This window comes from Pocillopora damicornis, chromosome 5, assembly GCF_964200805.1.
Source record: "Pocillopora damicornis chromosome 5, jaPocDami1.2, whole genome shotgun sequence".
NCBI lineage: Eukaryota > Metazoa > Cnidaria > Anthozoa > Scleractinia > Pocilloporidae > Pocillopora > Pocillopora damicornis.
This window is the reverse complement of record NC_142674.1, coordinates 13,296,520-13,320,618: the sequence shown is the minus strand read 5'-3', so window position 1 is coordinate 13,320,618 and position 24,099 is coordinate 13,296,520. Positions and strand designations below refer to the sequence as shown.

The 24,099-nt window shown below is 36.8% G+C and overlaps 2 protein-coding genes and 2 pseudogenes across 4 annotated transcripts in view; 2 read left to right on the top strand and 2 right to left on the bottom strand.

Annotated features, from left to right (window-relative positions):
• LOC149045404 (uncharacterized) overlaps nt 1–1,906 on the bottom strand; it is a 2,143-nt gene extending 237 nt beyond the window's left edge. The window contains exon 1 of the mRNA XM_089206564.1: nt 1–1,906. This exon is cut by the window's left edge and continues 237 nt beyond it. Within this exon, the coding sequence (XP_089062690.1) occupies nt 350–1,849 (1,500 nt within the window). The 5' untranslated portion in view covers nt 1,850–1,906 and the 3' untranslated portion in view covers nt 1–349.
• A 1,734-nt stretch (nt 1,907–3,640) lies between these two features.
• On the top strand, nt 3,641–22,124 carry LOC149045401 (uncharacterized). The gene is made up of 2 exons (XM_089205781.1): nt 3,641–3,727; nt 20,468–22,124. The coding sequence occupies exon 2, from the start codon at nt 20,505–20,507 to the stop codon at nt 21,504–21,506; it is 1,002 nt and encodes a 333-aa protein (XP_089061907.1). The 5' UTR covers nt 3,641–3,727; nt 20,468–20,504; the 3' UTR covers nt 21,507–22,124.
• LOC149045403 (uncharacterized) lies at nt 3,659–7,694 on the top strand (annotated as a pseudogene). Its single transcript, XR_016186994.1, has 2 exons — nt 3,659–7,098; nt 7,624–7,694. The product of XR_016186994.1 is annotated as an uncharacterized LOC149045403 (transcript).
• LOC149045402 (uncharacterized) lies at nt 8,603–11,724 on the bottom strand (annotated as a pseudogene). Its single transcript, XR_016186451.1, has 5 exons — nt 11,255–11,724; nt 10,762–10,832; nt 10,466–10,572; nt 9,667–9,776; nt 8,603–9,082 (listed from the first exon to the last, which is right to left on the bottom strand). The product of XR_016186451.1 is annotated as an uncharacterized LOC149045402 (transcript).
• Nucleotides 22,125–24,099: the final 1,975 nt, after the last annotated feature.

Below are 24,099 nucleotides of genomic sequence, written 5' to 3'. Positions count from 1 at the left end.
TTTTTTAAAAACCACCCTATAGGTATTTGCTATAGCTAAGATTAGATAAACTTTGTCTTGAAAGAAACAGCGATCTGTTTTGTCTATACACATTAACTCAGTGTTTTTATACATTGTACACAGTTATGTTCATATTTGACTGAGTAAAATATTTACTAACTACATGTGTAGTGTGCTTGGATTATTGTAATGACTTATAACCAGTCTGGTTACAGTCCAGTGGCATGATGGCAATATCATAATACATTATCAAACACTAGTTTATCAATGCTATTTTAATGCAAGGCAATAAAACATAAATCCATACCATTGTTAAGTATTAAAATGTTGCTTTATATTCACATAAATTTTAATTAATCAAAGGAGGGTAAAAATTAGAAAGTCCAGCCACTACAAATAACATATCAGATGCTATGGGGGCAAGAGTAATTGGAATTCGGTGGTCAAAGATGTGCCAATTCTTTATTCTCTCCATCAATCGCTCAACATGTACTCTCAAACTGGCAACAATCTTGTTGTGGTTGGTTTCTTCTTTTGAGAATTGTGTATCTTTAACCAAAAATGCTGGTCTAATCAGTTCTGCTCCCACAGAAGCAAGCTCATCAGTGCAGTTGAACCCTTTGTCTGCCATAACTTGATCATAAGGTTGTAACTTGTCCAACAGTCCACTTTGAGCTGTTATTTCCTTGTCAGAAGTTGAACCAGGAAATAGCTCACTGACAAAACATAAAGCACCACTGGGTGTTATACCAAGCAAGGCTTTCATCGTCGTTCTAGACTTGTATGACGAGTAGCAAGCAGATTGAGAATTAAGTGCTGAAGGTTTCTCCATCTCAAACTCTGTACAGTCCACAATAATGACACAGTCTGGATAGAAGGATTTGAAAATGTCAGGCATGTAGAGTTTGAGAACTTCCCTGGGTGGAATAGTAATAAGTGGCTCAAACTGTCCCCTCAGAAATCTCGTCCAGGCCCTTGAAACTTTGGATACAAGGGGTCTTGAGACACTAAACCGATGAGCAAGGTCCTTTTCCAGCAATCCAAGCCTTAATCTCACTAGTGTCAAAGTAAACTCTTGGAACTTGGTTAAACATCGAGGTCTGCCACACTGAATTCCTGGGTGCGTTCGTTCATGTTCATATTCAATATGCTCTGCTGCATCTTTAACCATGTCGAAACATATCAGCAGTGCATTATAGTCTGGTAAACCAGTATAAAAGGCAATGTCTTCAGCATTGTCTTTATATTTCTCAATATCGAAACGAAAGTTTTCAAGAGAGTGTCTTAGTCTTTTTGTTTCTTGCTCGAGTTTTAAGTTTGCCTCGAGTAGGTTTGCATTTTCTTCACTCAACTTGGCATTTTTCTCCAGCAGCTGATTCTTTTCATTTGTCAATTCACTGATGTCCTTTTTAAGCTTTTGCAACTCCTTTAACATTGTTTCGATTTCCAATCCTGTGAGAGATGTTTGTGTCTCACGATTGTTCTCATGTTCGACTGTCACTGATGCTTGTGCCATGTCTTTCTTTTCCTCCCTCTTCTTCTTTTTTGCTTCCTGAATTGCCAGATTTTCTTCGAAGCTGATGACTCTTTTTAGCTGTCGTCTAGTGCTTTCTGCCTTTTTCCAAGGAAATATAGTCGGCAGATGAGCTCGACTGAGTTTCTCGCCACCTTCGAAATGGTCTGAGCAAATTCGAGTATTTGTGGAGTCCAATTTTAGCGAATCATTCTTCAAAATGACTTTGTATTGCTTTCTGGTAAACCCATCTTTCGGTAATCTGTAGAAATGCAGATGTGAAGCGTTCCTAAAGCTGTTTGTACAGCCAGGAACGCAACAATTATAGTGAGGCATTTCAGAATTACTTTGTAAATATGACTCGTCTGTCCCTTCAATCAATCCATAGATGCTTTGCGGTCCCAACTCAAACCCAATCCCTGACTCGTTTAGAACATGGGGAATTAAATGAAAGGTTTAGATCACGAAACGAGTCGGTGGCTTTTGCCGACCCACGATAAATTCTCAATTTCACCGCTGATTTACAAATACTCTGAAATCGTTATTTTTTTTTTCGTTCAGAGTTTATACAATATTTTACCGAAAAGAGATAAATAATCGAACAGACACGACTATACAGCGCGCCTGGGAGCAGAATAATTGTATTTACTTTTCGATTTTTCAAAAAACGGCCTCTCTGGTGTTGTCAGTTATAATCATTTGTATTTCAGTCCGCCATTATCGAACTTCAAAGGGGGTTCGTTCGAACCCTTCGAACCCCCCCTCCGACGCGCCTGAGAAGGAAAAAGGTGAGAAAGACATTATCATGATTAGTTGTTTTCTTATGGTCTTGTTCGGATCACTAAAACGAGTTTCATTCTAGGCCTATTAGTTGTTTGATTCAATTGTTAAATCGTTGATGATTCACTGTCAATTTTCGTTGACGATCTTCACCCATTTTATTTCGATTCTGCCGATGCACTTTATTCAGTTCCATTATAGGCTTTTTAAATTATATTTGCTGTCGGTCGCTGAAAATAGCTCAACGCTTCTCAAGTGTAAATAACTGTTAAAAAAACGAAACAAAACAAAAGAACACGAAATAAAAACAGGTAGGAAAAAAAGCGAGAAGCAAAACTCGACAGAACAGAGAAAAACCAAATTTTAAACTTTTCTTAATACTAAATTCTCCAGAGTTTTTAAAAGGACCAATTTTTGACAGCAATCGGTTACACAGACCGATGACGCTGGTAAAATAGTTTGGTCATTTGTCACCACGAAATAAACACGAAATAGAAACAGGTACGAAAAAAATGCGAGAAGCAAAACTCTACAGAACAGAGAAAAACTAAATTTTAAACTCTTCATAATACTAAAATCTCCGGAGTTTTTAAAAGGATCAATTTTAACAGCAATCGGTAATACAGTTACGTTATTCGTCACCAGATGGTTGCAAGCGTTAACGATCCCTTACTTGATTGACTCATTTGAAATAATCGTGATGCCCAAAGAGATGTTTTTTTGGCACGATTGTAGCAAATAAACTCAAAAGTAGCTTTTAATTTTCGCATTTAAAAGAAAGGAGATCTTAGGATTCAGCGGTGTCACTAAAAAGGTAATGATTAAAACAAAAAATAAGTTTTCCATTAGCTTTGGCAGTAAGTTGAAATTAATTTGCAATGAGCTCAAAACTGTTCAGAAGGGAAAAACTATTTAAATAAACTACTTTTCACTCTAGGCCTACTAAATGTTTAATTCAGTTGTTAAAATGTTGATGATTCGCTGTCAATTTTCGTTTACGATCTTCACCAATTTTATTTCGATTCTGCCGATGCACTTTATTCAGTTGCATTATAGGCTTTTGTGTCTAGTGCGTTAGCACGCAGACACAATAGAAGAGCTTACGGAATTCGAAAAGCACCTTATATACGCCATATTTGAGCACGAAATATGATGTTTTACTCATAGTTTACCTTACGTGACAGATAACATGAATTGTACACTGATTTTCAACCAGTGGAATGTGTAACCATGTCGATATTTTATCGTTATAATTTCGGAAACTGTCGGTTGACCAATTGGATTCAAGTAGAAAACCGCAAGGAAGAGTCGGGAGCAATTGAATTCGGGGACGAAAATATGACGATGACTTTGATCTTTGACCACCATGAGCTTTTACCCGTGCCTTGAGGAAAGGAGGAATTTCACAATTGTGGATCACACTTCGGAAAGTTGGTGAGTGTCCTTTTGCTCTTGTAAACTTTATGATGAACTTCTATAACGTTGGTTTCTCAGTATGCCACAGCTTTCGAAGTTTGAGTCAATGTGGTCGAGTAAAAGGATGTTTTCAAGTGTTCGATCGATGCTCTCCACGCCAACAGAATAGTCATGCTGCGGTGTTGTTTACGATGCGTAAAGGAAAGAACTTCAGCTTCGTGAGTTCCATTTGGGGAAAAGAAAAGGCCGTAAAGGCAAACATTGAGCTCCTTTTGGGGAAAAGTGAGCCCCTTGTGGGGATTATTGAGCCTGCCCGTTTGGAGATTACACAAAATGTATATCGAAGAGCGAGAAACCTGACTGATGTTAAAGGAAAGACTCCTTCTACTGACGAAACATCTGCGAAAGCTGTGGTATATATGAACAGAAAAAGTTATGTTAGTAGCAGTATAAATGCGATTAAACGTAATGTAAGCGATTTCTCGAAAACAACTGATGTGGATATGTTGTGTTCACGTGGAACAGATGAAACTGATACACATTTCAAAACAGCTGACCAAAAACAAAAGAAACGACGTAGAGACCGAGAGCCGTCGAGGGTCTCGATGAAACGGATTGTGCAGTTTATGAAAAAAAGAAAAACAAGATATAAACTTAAGGTCATCATTAGGAAATATAATTATTCCTAAGTCTTCGAGGCTATACAGCTTTGCTACTGACCATAAGTTGTGTTACATAAGATATCTTTAGAGATGTGACAGTTTTTTCACCAGCTTTGTTAATCTAAGCAAACCAACCGTAAATAAGCTTTTAAAGAAATCAAGCAGCCATTCTAGAAGATTTTCTGTATCAAGAATGAAGCTTATGACTTCAGGTGATATTGAATTAAATCCAGGCCCTCAACTACATGTAAATGTCAACACTGAAACTACAGTATCAGTTGGTTCCACCATATTGTTAAACTTTCGGTTACGTCAGCTGGGATTTAGACCCCTAGATGTTGGGGGTGCTGGTGACTGTTTTTTTAGAGCTGTTTTTCATCAGTTATATGGTGATCCATGCCATCACTTGCATGTTAGGCAAACTGGTATTGATTATCTAAGAGCAAACCCAGAACATTTCATTGAAAGCAATACCCAGAATTCATGGAATGAATATTTGACCAACATGTCATTACGAGGTACATGGTGTGATGCACTCATTGTTCAAGCAGTTGAAGAGTCACATTATTTGAGAATTCACATCATAGAATCCCATGAAAATTTTTGTCACACAACTATAGTACAGCCTGTTCAGTTATTAGAAGAGCCAGTTACATCAATATATTTAGGTCATGTAAGTGAAGTACATTATGTGTCAACAGTGCCTTGTATGTTTGGCAGTAGCTCATCAGAAAGTCAGCAAAGTCATAGTGATTTAAATATGATAGAAGAAAGTGTTGTCTCTGGGAATTCACATATCAGCACTTCAAAAAGGAAGCACAGCAGTTACATGAGGGAATATCGAAAAAGAAAGAAGGTTGATGAAAGAAGAAATTTACCATCTAAAGGAAGCAAACTTAATGATGCAAGCACAAAACGCAACTGCAGTGCTTACATGAGGGAATATTATTGCAAAAAAAAGAAAAGCAGTGACAAGGGGAAATTGAATGAAAATAATCCCAGCCATAGATGCAAAACTGCAAAACAAAATTCTTCTCTTGACGAAAATCAAAATACAGAATGTCCCATTAAAATAGGAACAACTCTTGAAAAAGGTAACAATACAAACCAAAAAAATGTGGACTATTTCATTTCATTGTTTCATGAACTGGTGTCCAATGGTCCTGTATATGTCTGTAGCTGTTGTGATCAGTTATGGTATAAACACAGTGTTTCTCTTGCTGATAAGATAAGAAAGGAATATCCTTCATCAGCTGAAAAATATTTATCTAATCGAAAAAGTGTGAAAAATATGGAGTGGTTGTGTAGAACATGCCATAATTATTTATTGAAAAATAAAGGTCCCCCTTCTGCTGTTTTGAATGGAATGCAATTTGCAACGAAACCAGACTTTTTTGACTTGAATGAGTTGGAAAGCAGACTTTTAGCTCCAAGACTTGTTTTTTTTAAATTAATGCAGGCACCAAGAGGTAGACAATTCAAAATACATGGAAATGTTGTAAATGTACCAGCAGAAGTGTCTGAGACTGTGAATATGTTACCAAGGTTACCATCAGAAACAGGTACAATTAAGGTAAATTTAAAAAGAAGATTGCAATACAAAAGTTCAGCATTGTCCCTTAACATAAGACCTCATAAAGTTGTCCAAGCAGTAAACTGGCTTGTCACTAACAGTACCCTAATTAGACAAGAAGGAATAACAGTTAATCAAGCCTGGGGAGAAGAATGCACATCAAACTTTCTATTTGATGACAGAAATATTGAAAATGAAACTGAAGAACCACAAAATATTCACAACAGTACTAGTAATACCACAAATAATACATGCACTTCCTCTAGTGAAGATATTGAGACTGAAGATCAGTGGAGTGAGGATGAAGCAGAAATACCTGCTCGAGTTACTGACACTACGTAAACTAACACAGATTTTGTTGAAGACAATGGGAGTCAATGTATTCTAAGTGTTTCACCAGGTGAAGGAAAGAAACCATTAAGCATATTTCAAGATCAGTTTTCTGAAGAATTAGCATATCCTGGTATATTCCTTAGTCAAAAACGACCGGAAAATAATGATAGACTCGTTAATGTTCACTACAGTGACATTTGTAAATCTGAAGTACGACAAGCAGATAGAAGAGCTGCAGTGTGTGTTGAAAACATATTCTTCAAAGCAAAGAAACTGCAAATGAAAATATTACTAGGAAAATCACAAGTTGCTCTTAGAAAGTGCAAAGGAAATAGCAGAACTTTAAATGCAGCACAACTCAAACAAGAAGGGGCAATAGAAAATTTGATTCATCATGATGAAGGATTTCAGTTCCTCAAGGCATTAAGAGGCTCTCCACCTTATTTTGAAAAAGCAAAAAAGGACTTGTTTGCCATGATAAGACAGTTAGGACCAGCATCATTATTTTGTAGTTTCTCTTCAGCAGAAAATCAGTGAATCCATCTGCTTAGAATACTTGGTGAATTAGTTGACCACAAACAGTACACAGATACTGATAATTTTAGAAAATATGAATTGGAATGAAAAATGCAGGTTAATTCAAAGTGACCCAGTAACATGTGCAAGGCATTTTTATTATCAAGTAAGTCAGTTTCTGACTAACTTTCTCTTAAAAGGAGCCCAACCTCTGGGCAAAATATCTGACTGGTTCTATAGAGGAATTACGGTCAATGCGCCGACGCCAACTCGCCGACGTGTAAATCGAGTAGAGACGTCTGCGAGTTGGTCCTCAATCCAATACAACTTATTAGAAGTTAAACATACAGAAAAAGATTTAAAAGACTCATCATGTCAATCGCTCAGATTTTTTAAAGAAAACTTGGCTTTCTAGATAAGATCTTTAGTAAAAAGCAATTCTTTTTATTGGCAACAAAGTTTATGAGGATCTCAAGGCGAATAAAGCGAAGTAAACATCACCAATGACTCTAACAGCTTCAGACACAAACGAGTTATTGTGTGACAACAACACTGTAAAGACTCATCTTGACAATCGGTCAGATTTTATTAAGAAAACTTGGCTTTCTAGATAAGATCTTTAGTAAAAAGCAATTATTTTTATTTGCAACAAAGTTTATAAGGATCTCAAGGTGAATAAGGTAAATTAAACATCGCCAATGACTATCACAGGATGAAATGACTAAATTAAGTTTCCTGAAAGGTAACTTAAAGGTTAACATTAGAAGTATTTAAGACATCTTTAGGTGACATACGAAAGTTCTGAAATGAATCTTTAATTGAACTTTCAGAAGTAAATGAAAGTCTCCTTATGAACCATTTCATGAACACTTTAGGATCACATGAAAGTAAACCTAAATAACCATTTAATTGACTTTAAGAATCCTCCTAATTCTCGTAAACTCGTCTTTAATTGCCAAAACTTCTACTTGTAAAGGCAACTTAAAGGTTTCTTTAATCTTTTGTTTCCCTTTAAGTACTACTTAAAGCTGCAGGTTTTGTTGTAATTCATCTTCTGTTGTACTTTCAGGTCCTCTTAAATTTCAAGTTTTGTTAAAATTCATCATTTAGTGACCTTTAAGTGCCTCTAAAAGCTGTAGGTTTCACCTTAAATTGACTTTTGATTTGCCTAATCACACCCACATTTATACTATGATAACTTATAATATCTTGGGAAACTTCTAAATTGTTAGAAAAAGAGACATCACACATACAAGTAATTACTGAATGTTTGAAATTGCAGTGATGAAATAGTTTCGTTCAAAACTCACTTCCTCCCCTGAGATAAAGTAAACCCACAATAAAGCTGAGGATATCTCATTTGAGGCACACACATAATTAAAAAAGAGACATCCAAATGTTTGAATTACTAATTTTCATACTTTATTAAGATTGTTTCTCTTTCATTAATGTATAATTCATATAATCTCAGTCATTTATATAGAATAGAATAGAATCTCTATCACTATAAAAATATAAGAACTACAGAATATAACTAGCTGTAGCAACACACTACACAAAAAGCTATTAATTCACAAATTTCACTCTCAAATCCAGCCACTAAGAAATACAATTTGAACTGATACTAACAATAAAAAATAAGTTCAACCTATCAATCTAAAAAATCAGTATATTTTTCTAAATCAATTTAAATTTGCAATAGCTATCAATTATTTGCCGACCTGTACATCAATATGGAAAAAAGTATCTCATATGGAGGAAATTAAATATAAAATTGAAGAATTCACAATTACTTACTTTAGATAATGAGACCATTAAAATTGCTAATTAACATATTCAATGAAAAAGAAGTCTCACGCAGGCATGTAAAAGACCTTCATTCTAGACATGGCTGATTAATACTTTATGATCTGGATATATTATACATTTTCAAATTGATAAAACAATTTTTTTTACTGCCCTATTGCCCACCCCGGAAAATTTTCAGTTGGTGGGCATCTCAGAGAAGGTTGCCCATCAATTCTGGGTAGGATTCTCTCCTTAGCTCTTGAAGTGAGTTTTTTCTTATAGGCCTTACCAATTTTTTTTTTTTTTTTTCATTCTTCTACTCTCCCATTGAAGGCGATGGACAGAGTATTTTGTTAATTTTGAGTTATTTATATCATCATCCTCGTAACAGCTTTCTTCACTGCTCATTGCCTCCATCACAAGAACCTCTGCCACTCTCCCCTTTTTATGCTGGTCAGCCCAGTTGACCAGCTCGAGGGCTGTAGTTCGTCTCATTAACTTCTGAAAAAACAAAAATATACAACAAGCATGAGAAGGGTATTATAAGACCTCAAATGGAAAATATGATCCAAATTACTAATTTCTCTTGATATGCATGTGCACACAGTGTAAGAATGGAATTCTTAAGCATGTTATACTATAGAGTCTCCTTGTCCTTTATTTTTCATCAAATGGTCCATACAAGCTATCATTGATCTCAAATCACATCTTAATATTTTTCATTCTTTTCCTCAACTACAGATCCATCTTTAAAATAATATTATACAATTACCAAATTTACTTTACAAAGATTTTCTTTGTAAGGAAGGCTCTAGATACAGACTAGAATACATAATTCATTTAACAATTGCTCTCATAGGCACAAAACAATTTTGACAGGACACAGTCCCTTAAAAGTGTCTATATGCAAAGCCATCCAATTTTGAAGTGGCAAAAAAAATGCATTCAGTGGGAAACATCTTCCCTCCTATTGATCAATGTACTCAATGGTGCACTGGTAACACTTAACATCTGTCAGACCCTGTCGTTTGCGAACAGCAGGGTATATGAAAAGTAAAATGTTAAAATAGTATCCCAATAAATACCTCTCTTTGGCGACCACTCTTTCTTGTTTTTTGTTTATGTGCCTCATAGCGATTACTGCTCTTCAGCTTATGTGTTTCTAGGCACGTTTTAAAATATCTTTGTAAAGCAGCTGTTCAAAGAAATAATTATCAAAATGCCATGAGAAGTTGATTATAAAAAGATTCCCATATAAATAAATGACAATGTTCAAATTTATAATCATTTATGGCTGGCCTCATAGGAATATTTGCCAAGTTATATAAATTTGCAGTATGTCCTTGGTGATTCATTGCTAAGGTGTGAAGTAAGCTTTGTTGAGGGTTTACAGTGAACTTAATGTTTCAGAGACAAGAAATTAACCTGACAGTTCTAGTTTGCAACATATTTAAATTTCTGCAACATTTGAGAAAGTTATTATGTAAATTAGGAAAAAAATTAAAAATATACCCTTCCTCTTGTCCCAAATTTGAAACATATAATGAGGGTGCTCATTAGAAGTTGCATGATATCTAACTGTGTTACTGAATGCTAGTTCTATGATGAAATTTTTGTTGAGGGAAAAGTGGTTAAAGACACCAACTGATGGTACAGACTAAAAGCAGGGGTATCTTTAAGGACTGGGCTCTAGACAAATTAACCAACTGTGAGCGCGATTTTGTCTGGATGTTTTTAAGCCAAGGCCTTCAGTGAAACTCAACTTGTTATAAAAGAGATATACATCAATACGCTTAAGTGCCAAATTCTTATGCCCACCTGCAAAAAATCATAATGACACCCCAATGAAAGTGAAATGCATGTGCTATGATTATTGATAGCTACCTTCAATGATATCCTTTGTCCAGGGACACTTTTCAGGTCCTCCCTGTTGATGTACAACCTGCTCTACTGTGCGCTCAAAAATTCCGTAGTTGTTATCAGAATTTACTCTGAGACAAAAACAAACACCGTGATTAAGCCACGTATTCTGTTTTAACAGTATTAACACTTAGACAAAAGCAACAACAATAAGGTATTCACATAACATCTCAATATTTCTAGCAGCAGCTTAGACTCTGATTTCACGGTTTAATCAATATAAAGTAAAATATCTTTGAATATAATAACATGTTACTCACTCTTCGTCAAGATAAAATCCACCAAAGTCGTCTTTTTTTAAAAGAAGTTTATATATCCTTCTCACGGCTCTCTAAAAGATTGAAATAATTTCAACAATCAATTTGTCACCTTTCCCCTATTTCTACTTCCACGATTTTTACACAAGTACAATTAACCTTAACCATCTGTGTGATTAAAACAGGGAAAGTCAAAAGGGTTCAAGAGAAAAGATAATAACATGAATTTTCGTACTGGATTATTCTCGTTGAAAGAACAGGGAGGAAAAAACCTTTCTGGTAGACCTGTTTATGGTAAAGGGGATTATCAAGTAAATGTAACCACACATAATTATGCCAAATGATTACCGCCTAAATAATTGAGTTATACATATAATTTGCGCGCCAAACACGTACTCAACATAAAAGCAAATCTTCCGCGAAACAGAACTGAATTCAGCAAATCATGAACATATATCACATTATTTATGCTCATCAGTTAAGTTTTACTACTCACTCGACAAGCTGGTAGAACTACTATCGTCCTTCGCTTCTGTCTATTTTGGCGTCGACGGACTTTGGCTCCATTATCACCAGTTTCAAGACGGTTCTCAATCCGCTGAAGAGCCTCTAAGTTTGATTTGTTGCTGCGCTCTTGCAGCTGCCGCAGCTTTTCATTTTCGCTCGCCAGAGCCCGGTTGCTGCGGATCAATTCCTCCAGCAGTACGATGCATTCTTCGGACATGTTACTATTTCTAATTGCCGCTGGAACCGCATTATCATCTTGATTTTGTCCGCGATCGTTTACTCGTCTTTCTGCCATTTCCTTCGCTTACTTTCCCTAACCCTGAATTAACTGTAAAATAACCAGACAACAATCGCTTCGTTCGGATGCTTTGTTAACAGAGTCGTCAACGGAATTGAGATTCAAAAAAGCGCGCGATTATCCTATACCAAACCTGGAAGGACCTCCTGTTGATATTTTGCCTCGTTGTGATATACACTGTACCGAGTGTGCTGGGCCTAGCTAACGCTGGCGAGAACGAATGAAGACTCAAGTGTAATTGGAAGCAAGGAAACACGGAGGCCTTTTGTGGCGGGAAAACTTCTACTACACGTTCGATCTTCACTTGTTCAAGCAAACAGCTTTGTACCGATACCTAAATTTCATCAAGGTAAGTTGTTCATATATCTGAAAATCTAGCCGTGTGAAGGTTAAGGATATCTTGTAACAAAGGAAATTTATATAAGCGGCAAATCACGGCATCGACGTTAATTAATTCGATGATATTTCTTGTGCATGAAAGTGATTTTGTTGTGTAATGATATGTGATCGACGCTTTATACAATTGTGAATTGTTTTCTTTTAAGTGTGATTAGAACAATTACGATAGCAACCTTGAGATAAAAAAAACTTGTATGTATGGCATGCAAACAGAACTCAGTCGAGAACAAATAAGTAGGGGCAGGGGTGGGAGGTAATGGACTTTTTTGAAATAGCGGGTTACTTTTCAACAGTGGAGGATATATACATTTTTATTTTGACTAGAAAGGAATGAATAACAAGATAAGCTCAATTTAATACAGTCAAATCAATAACAATACAACCAATACTGTAGAATTTTTGTTTAGTGGGAGGAGAGAGGAGTGGGCTTATTAGGGTAAAGACATTTTAGTTAGGAGGCCTTGATAGATATGGGGTACCTAAAGAGCAGTTGTGGCATTGAGCTCGCATGAATACTGGAGTATGGTCAATAAAAACCTCATGTCAGTGCCATTTAAGGAATGTAAGCTTCATTCCTTGATTGTATTTTGAATTTAAAACTTTTAAGTAATCATACATGATACTTGTTATGAAAATAAACATCAAGGACACTTTTAAAAGTTTGGCAAAAGGAAAAATTTTGCATTGCAATTAGGGATTAAAGTATGTCTTGATTCTTAACTGATTGCCATCTCCCTAATAATAGCTGGTCTGGTTGACCATTTTTTAGGTTGTGATGACTAATATCAATCAAATATGCTGAATCTGCCTGGTTTTGCAAAATGGTGACTAGTTTCAGAGTTTCAGGCAACATTGTTTTGGGGGGGGGGGGAGGTGGGACTTGCAAGAAACTTATTAAGGAGTTAATATCAAGATTTACTTTTTACTTTGTTGAGTGTAAAGTTGTCAACCACCAAGTAAGGGGAGAGCAGGGTGCTGAGTACTTTGGCCATGAGTTGTAGCTTCTTGAATGTCAGGTTTTTTCCAAATTGTGGAAATTCCATACAAGTTGCAGATTACAAGTGAGAGGTTTTTAGTCATCTTAATGCTCCTGGATCATTGTGAGTGACCACATTATTTTTACTAAGCATTTTTTGGCTTTCTGATAAACATTTACTCAGTCCAAAGTAAAATAAGATATGCTTAAGGATATATAAAGAATATAGAGTATCAATGCTTGGTTCAGGCTCCAGAGACAAGTGTCAAAAAAACTTTTTTGACAAATTATACATAAGCAGACAAGACAGGCTTTACACACAATTTTCATGCATTTGAATGTATGGCTTCTAAACTGAAAGTAGGTTTGAGTATGTCGGGTTTTTCAGAATGTGGAATCTTTCTGCAAGGTTTGGGTTGTGAGTGACAGAGTTTTAGTCAGATCTTAATGCTCCTGGATCATTACAAGTGACCACATTTCTGTTACATTTACATTTTTTAACTTTGTGATATTGTTGTTTCCTTTGAAAGTGGGTATAAACATGACAAAATCTTCCAATAACATAGGCTCTCATCACTTGGTACAGTCCCAAACTGAACAACTGTTCATATGTAGACTAGTCAGTTGTTACCACAATTTTCTTGTGCTACAATTGTTTCAGTTGAAAGTAGGTTTCAGCCTGTCAGGTCTTTTTCAAAATATGTAATCTTAATGCATGGTACAGCTTACGAGTGACTGATTTTTGGTCACTGGGCGAAACTAACTGTTTTCTACATGTATTTTTGTGCTGGCTTTTCTTCCCTCTGCATTTATTTCATTACCCAAAATAAGGGAGGGGGGCCCTCCCCTAGATCTGCTACTGGGTTATAAGCACACGTCATTTACTTCAATCACTCTTCTTTTTCAGCTTGAGGATCATGTTTCAGAAGAAGACATTTCACTTCCAATGGACAAGTTGGATCACAGAGAGCTAATGGTATCTTGTGTAGGATAGTGAAAGAAAAAATATTAGAATTTGAGTCCCTTGTGAGGATTCAAACCTCATGCAGTCAGCCCAGAGAAGACAATCCCAGTTGGGTGGAGAGTTTTGTGCGCTCCTCTCAGTGCTTGTTTATTTTTGCGTCCCGAGGAGAGGTGCAGTGCAGATTGCCCATACTTCGGTCTTACCCTTTGGTACCTCGGCAATGATATGCTCGTATCGTTTTTATTTTTATGCTTTATGGTTCCTCCTTTTTTTTAATTTGATACGTGCACTGAGCCGTTAAATAGGTCTCAAACCTGGAGGCCAGACCCATTTCGGTTGTCGGCTGTAACCACCAGAGGACTGTGTCTGTATTCGAGCAGGGATTTACTTTTCTCTTTTGTCTAGCACACTTGACGTTCAAAGTCAAAGGAATGCAAAACAACTATAGCCAAGTTGGAGAGTATCTGCTTCTTAACTGAACAACTTCAAAAAATTATGGCATTAGCAGAACTGAATGGTGACTGAAGCTTTCAGAGCTTAACTTGAGAGGGGCCACAAGAAGTAACTGTCTATGTTATATCAGTCAAAAATCAGTTATCTCTCATACATACTGGTTGTAAGGTTTTAAAAATGTCAAGTTTTTCAGTAAGTGGAATCTCAATGCCTAGCACAAGCTGCAAATATCAAAATCCATATATTGCCAGGCTCCAGGAAGTAAGTGGGTATAGACATTCAACTCTTTCAAGAACAAACTCTCTCTCTCTTTATTGTCATTTTTTGTTTGAGACTCTCTCTACATACATACTTGTTGTAAGATTTTAAGAATGTCAGGGTTTCAGTTAGTGGAATCTCAATACCTAGCATAGGCTGCAAAGGTCAAAGTTCATATATTGCCAGGCCTCAGGAAGATGTGGATAGGTTATGACCACATTCATATCTCTAAACCAAGATATTTTGTTCCAATTTATTTTGTTTAGTATTATTTTTGGAGTTCGGTACAGACTGCAATTGACAACTTTCTGAGTAATTTTTTTGAGACAGTCTTAATCTCTGGTCAATTTAGGTTCTTTCCTATAATTGTTCTTTTAATACACTGTATTGAGGACCAACCCGCCGACGTCTCTACTCGATTTTATACGTCGGCGAGTTGGCGTCGGCGAGTTGGACCGTCGGCGGGTTGACTGGATACCCTATAGAATGGAGTACCAGCAGCAAGGCTCACCTCACATCCACATGCTTATATGGCTAGACAGTGCACCAGTATTTGGAGTTGATGATGATGCTATTGTTACAAACTTCATTGATCAGATCATTAGTTGTAAATGGCCGCTTGATGATCTAGAACTGTAGAAATTGGTGAACCGGCAAATTCACAGTCACTCTCACATATGTAGAAAGAAGAATAAGAATGAATGTCTATTTAATTACCCACAGCCTCCTATGAGGGCAACTGAGATCTTATATCCTTTAGATTCAGATGGACCACTGCATGAAATGAAACAACACAAAGAATATTGGAAAACTATCCAGAAACAATTGAATGATTTAAAAGAAGGTGAATTTAGTTACCTCTAATGAGCTGCTTGTCAAGTTAGGTGTCACTGAAAATAACAATAGATTGGCTATCAGGTCAACTTTAAATTCTCCAACTATCTTTTTGAAAAGAGAACCAAATGAGTTAAGAATTAACAATTACAACCCAGCTTGCCTTAAGGCATGGAGAGCAAATATGGATATTCAATTTGTTCTTGATGTGTATGCATGTGCTATGTATATAGTGTCTTATATTTCTATAGCTCAAAAAGGAACGCGTGAACTTTTGCGACAAGCATGTGCTGAAGCTAGGAAAGGAAATTCTAACATCAAACAACAAGTCAGAGATATTGGAAACAAATTTTTGAACAGTGTTGAAATAAGTGCACAAGAAGCTGTTTACATTGTTCATCAGCTTCCTATGAAGAAATCATCACGCCAAGTGATATTTATAAATACTGCACCTCCTAATGAAAGAGTACAGCTTCTTAAGCCTATTAATGACATTTTAGAAATGGAAGATGATCGTGAAGAAGTATACACAGGTGGTCTTTTGCAAAAATATGCAAAACGTCCTTTTACTCTTGAGCACTTGACATTAGCAGATTGGGCAGCTTGGTATGGCTCATCAGGAAAACCCTACATCAAAAAATCATTTCAAAATGACACTGATAACCTTCCCTTTGAAACAGCAAGTGAAAACAATGATGATTACCTTTGTAATGAACTTAGTAATGAAAAGAAGAACAAAAAAAGATCAATAGCTAGAGTTATTAGAAGTGTTTGGTTTAATAAAGAAAAAGATCCAGAAAAAACATTATCGAGAACTTATTATGCTCTTTACACCGTGGAGAAATGAGGAAACTGACTTGCTAGCAAATAGTTCTTCCTACAAAGCACGTTTCTTACTTATGAAAGATGCCATAAGTGAACAAATGAAAGAATATGCTGTTTGCGGTAGTAATATGGATAAAATCCAGGAACACTTGAATGGTAGTGAAGATACAGGTGATCATAATCAGTATGATTCAATAGCACCATTTACACAAAATGTAGAATACCAAGATGAGGCTGTGGGTGATAAAGATCTACACCCTGATTTTAACGAAAACTATGATTTATCAGATGATGTTGGAATTCCTTCTACTGTATCAAGTAGTGAACCACTTGTACTAAATGAAATGCAAGATCAAGAGAACAGGCAGTTGATTCAAACACTAAACAAGAAGCAAAAGGAATTTTGTTATCACATTTTGCATCTTATTAAAACATCTGACAAACCATTCTACTATTTTCTCTCCGGGGGAGCTGGAGTGGGCAAGTCCCATCTTATCAGAGCTCTATATCAAGCAGCAGTAAAACATTATAATTCCAGAGCAGGCGAAAACTTTAATGAAGTTAAAATATTAATGGAAACAGCCTCTGGAAGTTATTACGAGCATATGGAATCCCCTTCCACCTTGTTGAGATCATCAAAAGCTTCTATGACGACTTTACCTGCTGTGTTGGTGATGGTGACATCTTATTTGAAGTTCACACTGGTGTCAGGCAGGGGTGTGTAATGTCTACATTTCTTTTCAACTTTGTTGTGGACTGGATCATGCATCGCACCACTGAGAATCAGGTCAGGGGAATCAGATGGACACCTTTCTCCTACCTGGAAGACCTGGACTACGCAGACGATCTAGCCTTACTATCACACACCCACACCCACATACAAGAGAAGACGCATCGCCTCAACACCTTTGCAAAGCAAGTTGGCCTGAACATCGGCAGCAAGAAGACTGAAATTATGGCACTGAACGCTACCAACACACGACCAGTCCAGATCGATAACGAAGAGCTTCCTTACACAGACAGATTTACCTACCTCGGCAGTATCATCAGTAGAGATGGAGGAACTGACCTGGACATCCAGAGCCGTCTCAACAAGGCCAGAAATTCGCTCAATATGATGAATAAGGTATGGCGTTCTTCCACCTATAGTACTCGTACCAAGCTGAAGCTCTATTATAGCTGCGTCCTTACAACCCTCCTGTATGGCTTAGAATGTTGGCGCTTAACGGAGAAGGATCTATCAAAACTCTCCACTTTTCACACCAAAAGCCTTCAAAGATATTTTTGAACGGTGTGGAACCGAATCAATGGCTACCATCCTGATGAGGAGTCGCTGGAGGTAGATTGGCCATGTCACCCGCCAAGAAGCTTCCATTGCAAAAACTGCTATGCATTGGACGCCAGAAGGGAAACTCAAGCGGGGTCGCCCCAAGATCACATGGCGACGGACAGTTGAGAAGGAAATAAAGGAGATGGGGAAGACCTGGGAGGGCATCAAGTTCATGGCAAGGGATCGCCAGATGTGGAGGGAACACGTTGCTGCCCTACATGCCTGTTAGGCGTAAAGGGCATGAAGAAAGAAGAAGAACTACTCGAAAAGCTGCTTATGGTATCAAAGGGAACACAGTACATAGTGCCTTGGCAATACCTGCATGCCAGTCTCTAAAGACATATAAACCTCTTGACTCAAGCAGACTAAATACCCTCAGATGTAAACTTCGTGCTGTTCAGCTTATATTTCTTGATGAAATATCAATGATAGGCAATGCTATGTTAAATGCAGAGCGTGAAATTGCGCCCAATAAGGCGCCAATGCGACTAAATTTTTCACTTTGGCGACCAAATCCTGAAAATTAGTCGCCAAATTGGCGACTAGAATGCTTCATCATAACCTTACTTAGAGATAAAGTGAATTAAATTGGACATCCTAGTGTCCAATTTGTAGCACGTTAAATATCTTTTTCCTAACTTAATTTTGGAGGGTCTATCTAGAACGCTAACAGCGTTATAAAAGGTTTTATTTGTCTTTAAAAATGGCGACCAACTTTTTTTTGAATTGGCTACCACTTTGAAAAATTTAGGAGCCAAGTGGCTACCAGAAAAAAAAAATTAATTTCACGCTCTGAAATGTCCAAATAAATAATAGACTTAAGGATATCAAGGGTAGCAAAGAGGTATTTGGAGGTATTAGCATAATTGCATTGGGTGATTTGTTTCAACTAGAACCTGTTATGGACAGTTATGTGTTCAAAGACATGAAGAACTCAGATTATGGATCTCTTGCCCCCAATTTATGGCAAGAACATTTTACAATGTTTGAACTGGACAAAATTATGAGACAAAGGGAAAGTAGAGAATTTGCTCAAATTCTAAATAGATTGAGAGAAGGTAATCACACCCAAGATGATATTGCAAAACTGAAAGAAAGATGCATTTCAGAACACTGTATGAATTATCCAATTGATGTTCCTCATTTGTTCACTCAAAACTCAAAAGTTGATGAGTTTAATATTAGAGTTCACAGCGCAGCTACTGGTGACAAATATACCATCAAAGCATTGGATAGTGTTATAGGTGCAATTCTCCAGAACTCAGAGATAAAATCTTCAAGCAAATACCACTGGATCCCAGGAAAACGAAGCAGTTAGCTTCAAATCTTCAACTTGCTGAAGGGGAAAGAATAGAAATAGCCATAAACGTAAGAACTGATGATGGTATCACAAATGGTGCTGGCGGCATCATCAAGATGATAAAATTGTATGACAAATATACCATCTGGTATAATTTGGGTTCAATTTGACCATATGGATGTTAGTGAGAAAACCAGACATGACAACAGACATGTGTATGTCAATGGCATTGAATGCACGTGGACCCCCATCAAACCTGTTACTGCACAATTTGCAGTTGGAAGAAATAAAACAGCTCAAGTTAGAAGAAAGCAGTTTCCATTTAGACCTGCAGCAGCAAAAACAATACATAGATCACAGGGTGACACTGAAACTAGAATAGTTGTTAACTTTAACACCGGATGAGCAATACCTCATGTACATTATGTAGGACTGAGCAGAGTAACAACCATTGAGGGATTGTATATTACTGACCTTTGTGAAAGCAAAATAGTTGTTATTCCTGAAGTAAAAGCAGAAATGCAACATTTAAGAAAAGACCGGCACCTCAAGCTTTCCATAATTCCAATTTATAAAACAGATCCAACAGCCTTTAAGATATGTTTTCTTAATTCAAGGTCATTGCACAGACATATTGAGGACACATGAAAAGACTTAAACTACTCAAACATGGATGTAAATGTATTCTCAGAAGCATGGTTATGTTACTTAGACAGTGATACTGACTACAGCATCACTGGGTATACCCTATTTAGAAATGACAGTCAACTTGACGTTTTCAATACAAGACCTTGTAGTGGAACCGCAGTGTACAGTAAAATTCCTTTTCTACCTGGATATCCAGTTTGCAACAACACTGGTGGTGTTGAAATAACTATCATTAAGGTTACAGCAGTTCGGAACTTCCACATATTACCATAATAGGCATATATTGGTCACCAAGAGTGCCAATTAGACAAATGTGTGTAGCATTGATCGGACTTCTTACCCTAGATATTTCAGGTTTCAAAGTTTTCATTGGCGATTTCAATATCAATTGGTTAAGTGAAAAAGACAAGATTCCTCTTTATCTATTTATAAGAGATCACAGTTCCAGACAACTGGTATCATTTTCTACTACTGATAACAGAACCACTATAGACCATGTCTACACTAATTTACCTGAATCACAAATCCATGTACACATTTTACATACACATTTTATACAACTTATTTTTCCGATCACAAAGCAATACGTGCATTGATTCAAAAATAGACCTTCATGGTTTTCTTGTCACCTTCACTGTAACTTCCATGTGTTTTTCTTTTTGTCTTAGAGAGAATATTCATAGTTAATGAGTACAAAAAAATGAAATTGACTCAAATGTACACCTTAGATACCAATCATGCACTGTAATTGACATCTAAGGGGTAATCTGCAGATATGTGATATGCAACACATCCAGGTATGTTTATTTTATGATTATTGCTTTTGTGCCCTGTAGTACATACAGATTGCAGTTTTCTTTGATACCTGTTCTACAACCCACAGTTACTGATACCATTTATTTCTGTTCGCTCTCCAGGTAAACACACCTCAGTTGTAATAGGACTTGAACGACAATGAACAACCTAACAGGATACATTCATAACGTATCCCCTGTTAAGCACTCCAACAAGACTTGCTATTTTGACATGCTTATTCAAACAGAAGCGACCAAAGTACGTGGAGTCTATTTCTCTTCAAGCAAGCACCTTGACTTTGAAAGATGCAGCAAACAAAAGTCCCCAGTAAAGATTAGCAACTTCACCATTAAAAATGACAGTGTTCTCATGAATGCAAGAGTCCAAATAGAGGAACTGAAGGTCACTTTTCTACGAGAAGAGATTCCCTCAACTCTAAACATCTTGATGCTCTCGAATGTCACCAATAACCAACTTATTAATCTCAAAGCCAAAGTGGTCCACTTATCTGGAGTGAAGAAAATAATCACAAGAGATGGCACGAAGTCGAAAGCTGATTGTTGCCTCCTAGATCCATCTGGATCAATCAAACTAACCTCGTGGGAGGACCTGATTACAGAAGTTGCAGACAACAACACATATAACTTCTGTAACCTTAAAGTGACGAAGGATAATGATGACTACTCCATTTACCTTACTACGCCAAAGCATGACTGTTCCATTTCACCAGCTGATCCCTTCCAAGAGGAAGTAGCTTCACCAGGTGATTTGCCAGACTACTTCACCCAAACATCAACAAATGCTGAAGTCCTTGGTGTTCAAAATTTCATGTGCTATCGTCAATGTTGCAAATGTAACAAAAAGCTTCCAGCAACACCAGGGAATGTGGTAAAGTGTGAAACATGTGGCCTCAGGCAGAAAGTGTCTCCTTGCAGCAGTCAGTACCACTTGCAAGCATTGCTGAGACATGATGACATTAACACCACTGTAACATTTTTTAATGATACTTTGCTCAGTGCCTTACAGTTGTTTAAAGTTGACACTAAGCAGTCATTAAGTGAAGATATTGTTGTTGAAGCATTCCTAAATACACCAATGCTCTTTGTTACCTTTGATAAGAAAACTAAAGTTGTGGCTACAGTCAGTCTCGCAGAGAACTAAACTGCAGCAAGAACCAAAATAATGGTAAGGATCAGAATGCATCCACCCTATATTATCATTTAACAGGATACCAAAGCCATTGTTGTATCTTTCACTGAAGACAAAAATGTTCATGTTATTATCACTGGGACAATGTTCTGTTATAGCATTCCCCTTCTCCCAAGTGACTTTTTGTATTTAAAAGTATTTAGATATATATTTTATTGAGTTTGTACATTCAATTGAAAACTGCAACCGAAGTACATTTATGAACAGTCTTTTTAATGCTTATACATTGAGAAGAGAAAGTTTCAACAGGAACTCGAGGCTTTTAATGCAGATTACTGATGTTGCCACTTAAAATTTTCAATTACAACAGTAACCCGTCTCAGTTGAAACCTTCAGTAATTCTCAAGTAGTAGAGCTGTTCGCATTTCTTCATACTCTCCTGTTGTTAAACTTTCTATTTATTTTTTATATGACAGTTATATGTTCATTAAATTTTCTGATGTAAAAGAAAAAAATCACAATTCCTAACTTGAATCATGTTTTGTTCTTTCTTATTGTATTAAATACATACAGTTACGGTTCCTTTTGTAATGCAGGCTGTTTTTTTACAATAAACTTGTTCATCCCTGATGTCTATGTTCCAGTCTCTGTATTCCAGATTTTAGCCACCTAACCTTGCAGCTAAAATTATTTTAATCAATTCTTGTTCAAATTGTTGAATTGAACTTGCAACCAAACCTACACAAAACAAGACCCCACGGAAGTACCGCTAAAACTCAGCACTAGACACACGTACGCATTGCGGACCTATAAAACTTACCGAGCGTCACGCAATCGCTTTTCCGCGATCATCTTTTACGATCATTCGCACTATTGGGGAAAATTCCTTGCCCGTTTCTTGATCACAGACGTTCTTAAAATAATTTCAAGCCTTCCTAGAGTGTTCTCACTTTGCACTTGAGTTGGTTGGTGTGATGTCTGTATAGAATTTACCAACTTAATAAAAGTGGATCTAGATGTAAATGAGATGTCACTATCGAATATTTAACACGCGCAATATTCGAGAAACAAGGGACAGCTTTGCACGTGGTCCATACGTGTCATTTTTTTAACCGATATGTGTTCACTTTGTTGACAAAAATAGGGGCTGAGACCAAAACTGTTCCCTCGACTTGATATATTTTTAACGTTTAGGGGGTGTTCGCGCACTGATTTTTACATATGTGCCTTATATTGTTATTGGCTTACATGAGGAACCGGCGAATTTTTATAGGGAAAAGCGAAGCGTGGCTTTTGTGACTGGCCATTTGATTACTTTTCTGACTGTTTTATCTCTCATCTGTTTGGGGATTACGCAAATATTGATATGTGAAAATCAGACTATCTGGGGGCTTGAAATTCTATTAAGAACCATTGTAGCCGCTTTGTTAAATACCAAATGCAACGATCGCTTTGTTAAAAACAAAAGATATTAAGAAACAAGCACGGAATATTTCACAATAGTGCAAATGATCATGAAAGATGAGGGTTATAAATGTTTTGTTACTTGAGCAACATTTGATGCTTGATCATGCCCACCCAGCCCACCCTCCGCCCCACAAACACACACACACACACCAACAAAAAGGACACTATATGCCTAATGACCTCTGCCCATCCCACCTCCAGCCCACATAACCTTATTTCCAATTCCCATCACGACAAATGAACAAGTTTTCTTATTACACAACTGCCCAAAAGTCTTGAAATTTTCACATAAACTGAATTCAGCTGTACCTTATTCAAACAGTCCAAGATATCAATACAAACTTAAGCCATAACATGATTGAGCTGGCTCCAAGAGCCCTTTAATTGATTATATTTGCTGTCGGTCGCTGAAAATAGCTAAACACTTCTCAGTTACTAATAGTTTTAATTTGCGCATAAAAAAATCAATGGAGATCTTAGGATTCAGCGGTGTCACTAAAACATAGTGATTGAAACAAAAAATTCAGTTTTTGATAAGCTTTGGCAGTGAGTTGAAATTAATCTAAAATCAACTCAGAACTCTTTAGAAAGGAAAAACCATTAAAATAAACTATATTTGGTCAACACTTACTTAATTCCACACCAGATGGTTGCACTGAGACAATTTTGATGTCCTCTTATTGGCTCCCTTCGAAGTGAGGTCATAAACATATAAAGATAGTAGTTATTGGATTCTGAAATACATCCTGCAAAATACTCGTCATTTTCTTCCTTTTTAACTCGTGAATTGCGCGCATGCGCAAGAGCGAGTTATAGATACGATATGGGGAATAGCATTCGCTCGCTCGCTCGCTCGATTGGTCGATTCCTGTAAACTTTTTTTAGATTTTAGGCTTTTGAGTACATTTGATAGTTTTTGGCGAGCAATAAACAGACGAAATGGCGACCTTTGTTGCTAAGAATAGTGGTGGGGTGAAAAAGAAGCCAATGATAATCTTAAAAGAGTTTTTTTTTTCGTTTTAGTTTCAACAAGCGGCGCCAGCGACTGGCAAGCATTCAAGGATTCACACTGAAATAACAGAACAACCTTCGTTTTTCATAAAATTGTAATTTACAATCCTTGAACTTGAAAACAATC

Coding starts and splice junctions, on each gene's coding strand:
- LOC149045401 (XM_089205781.1), top strand. CDS start 20,505: ATGAACAACCTAACAGGATACATTCATAACGTATCCCCTGTTAAGCAC.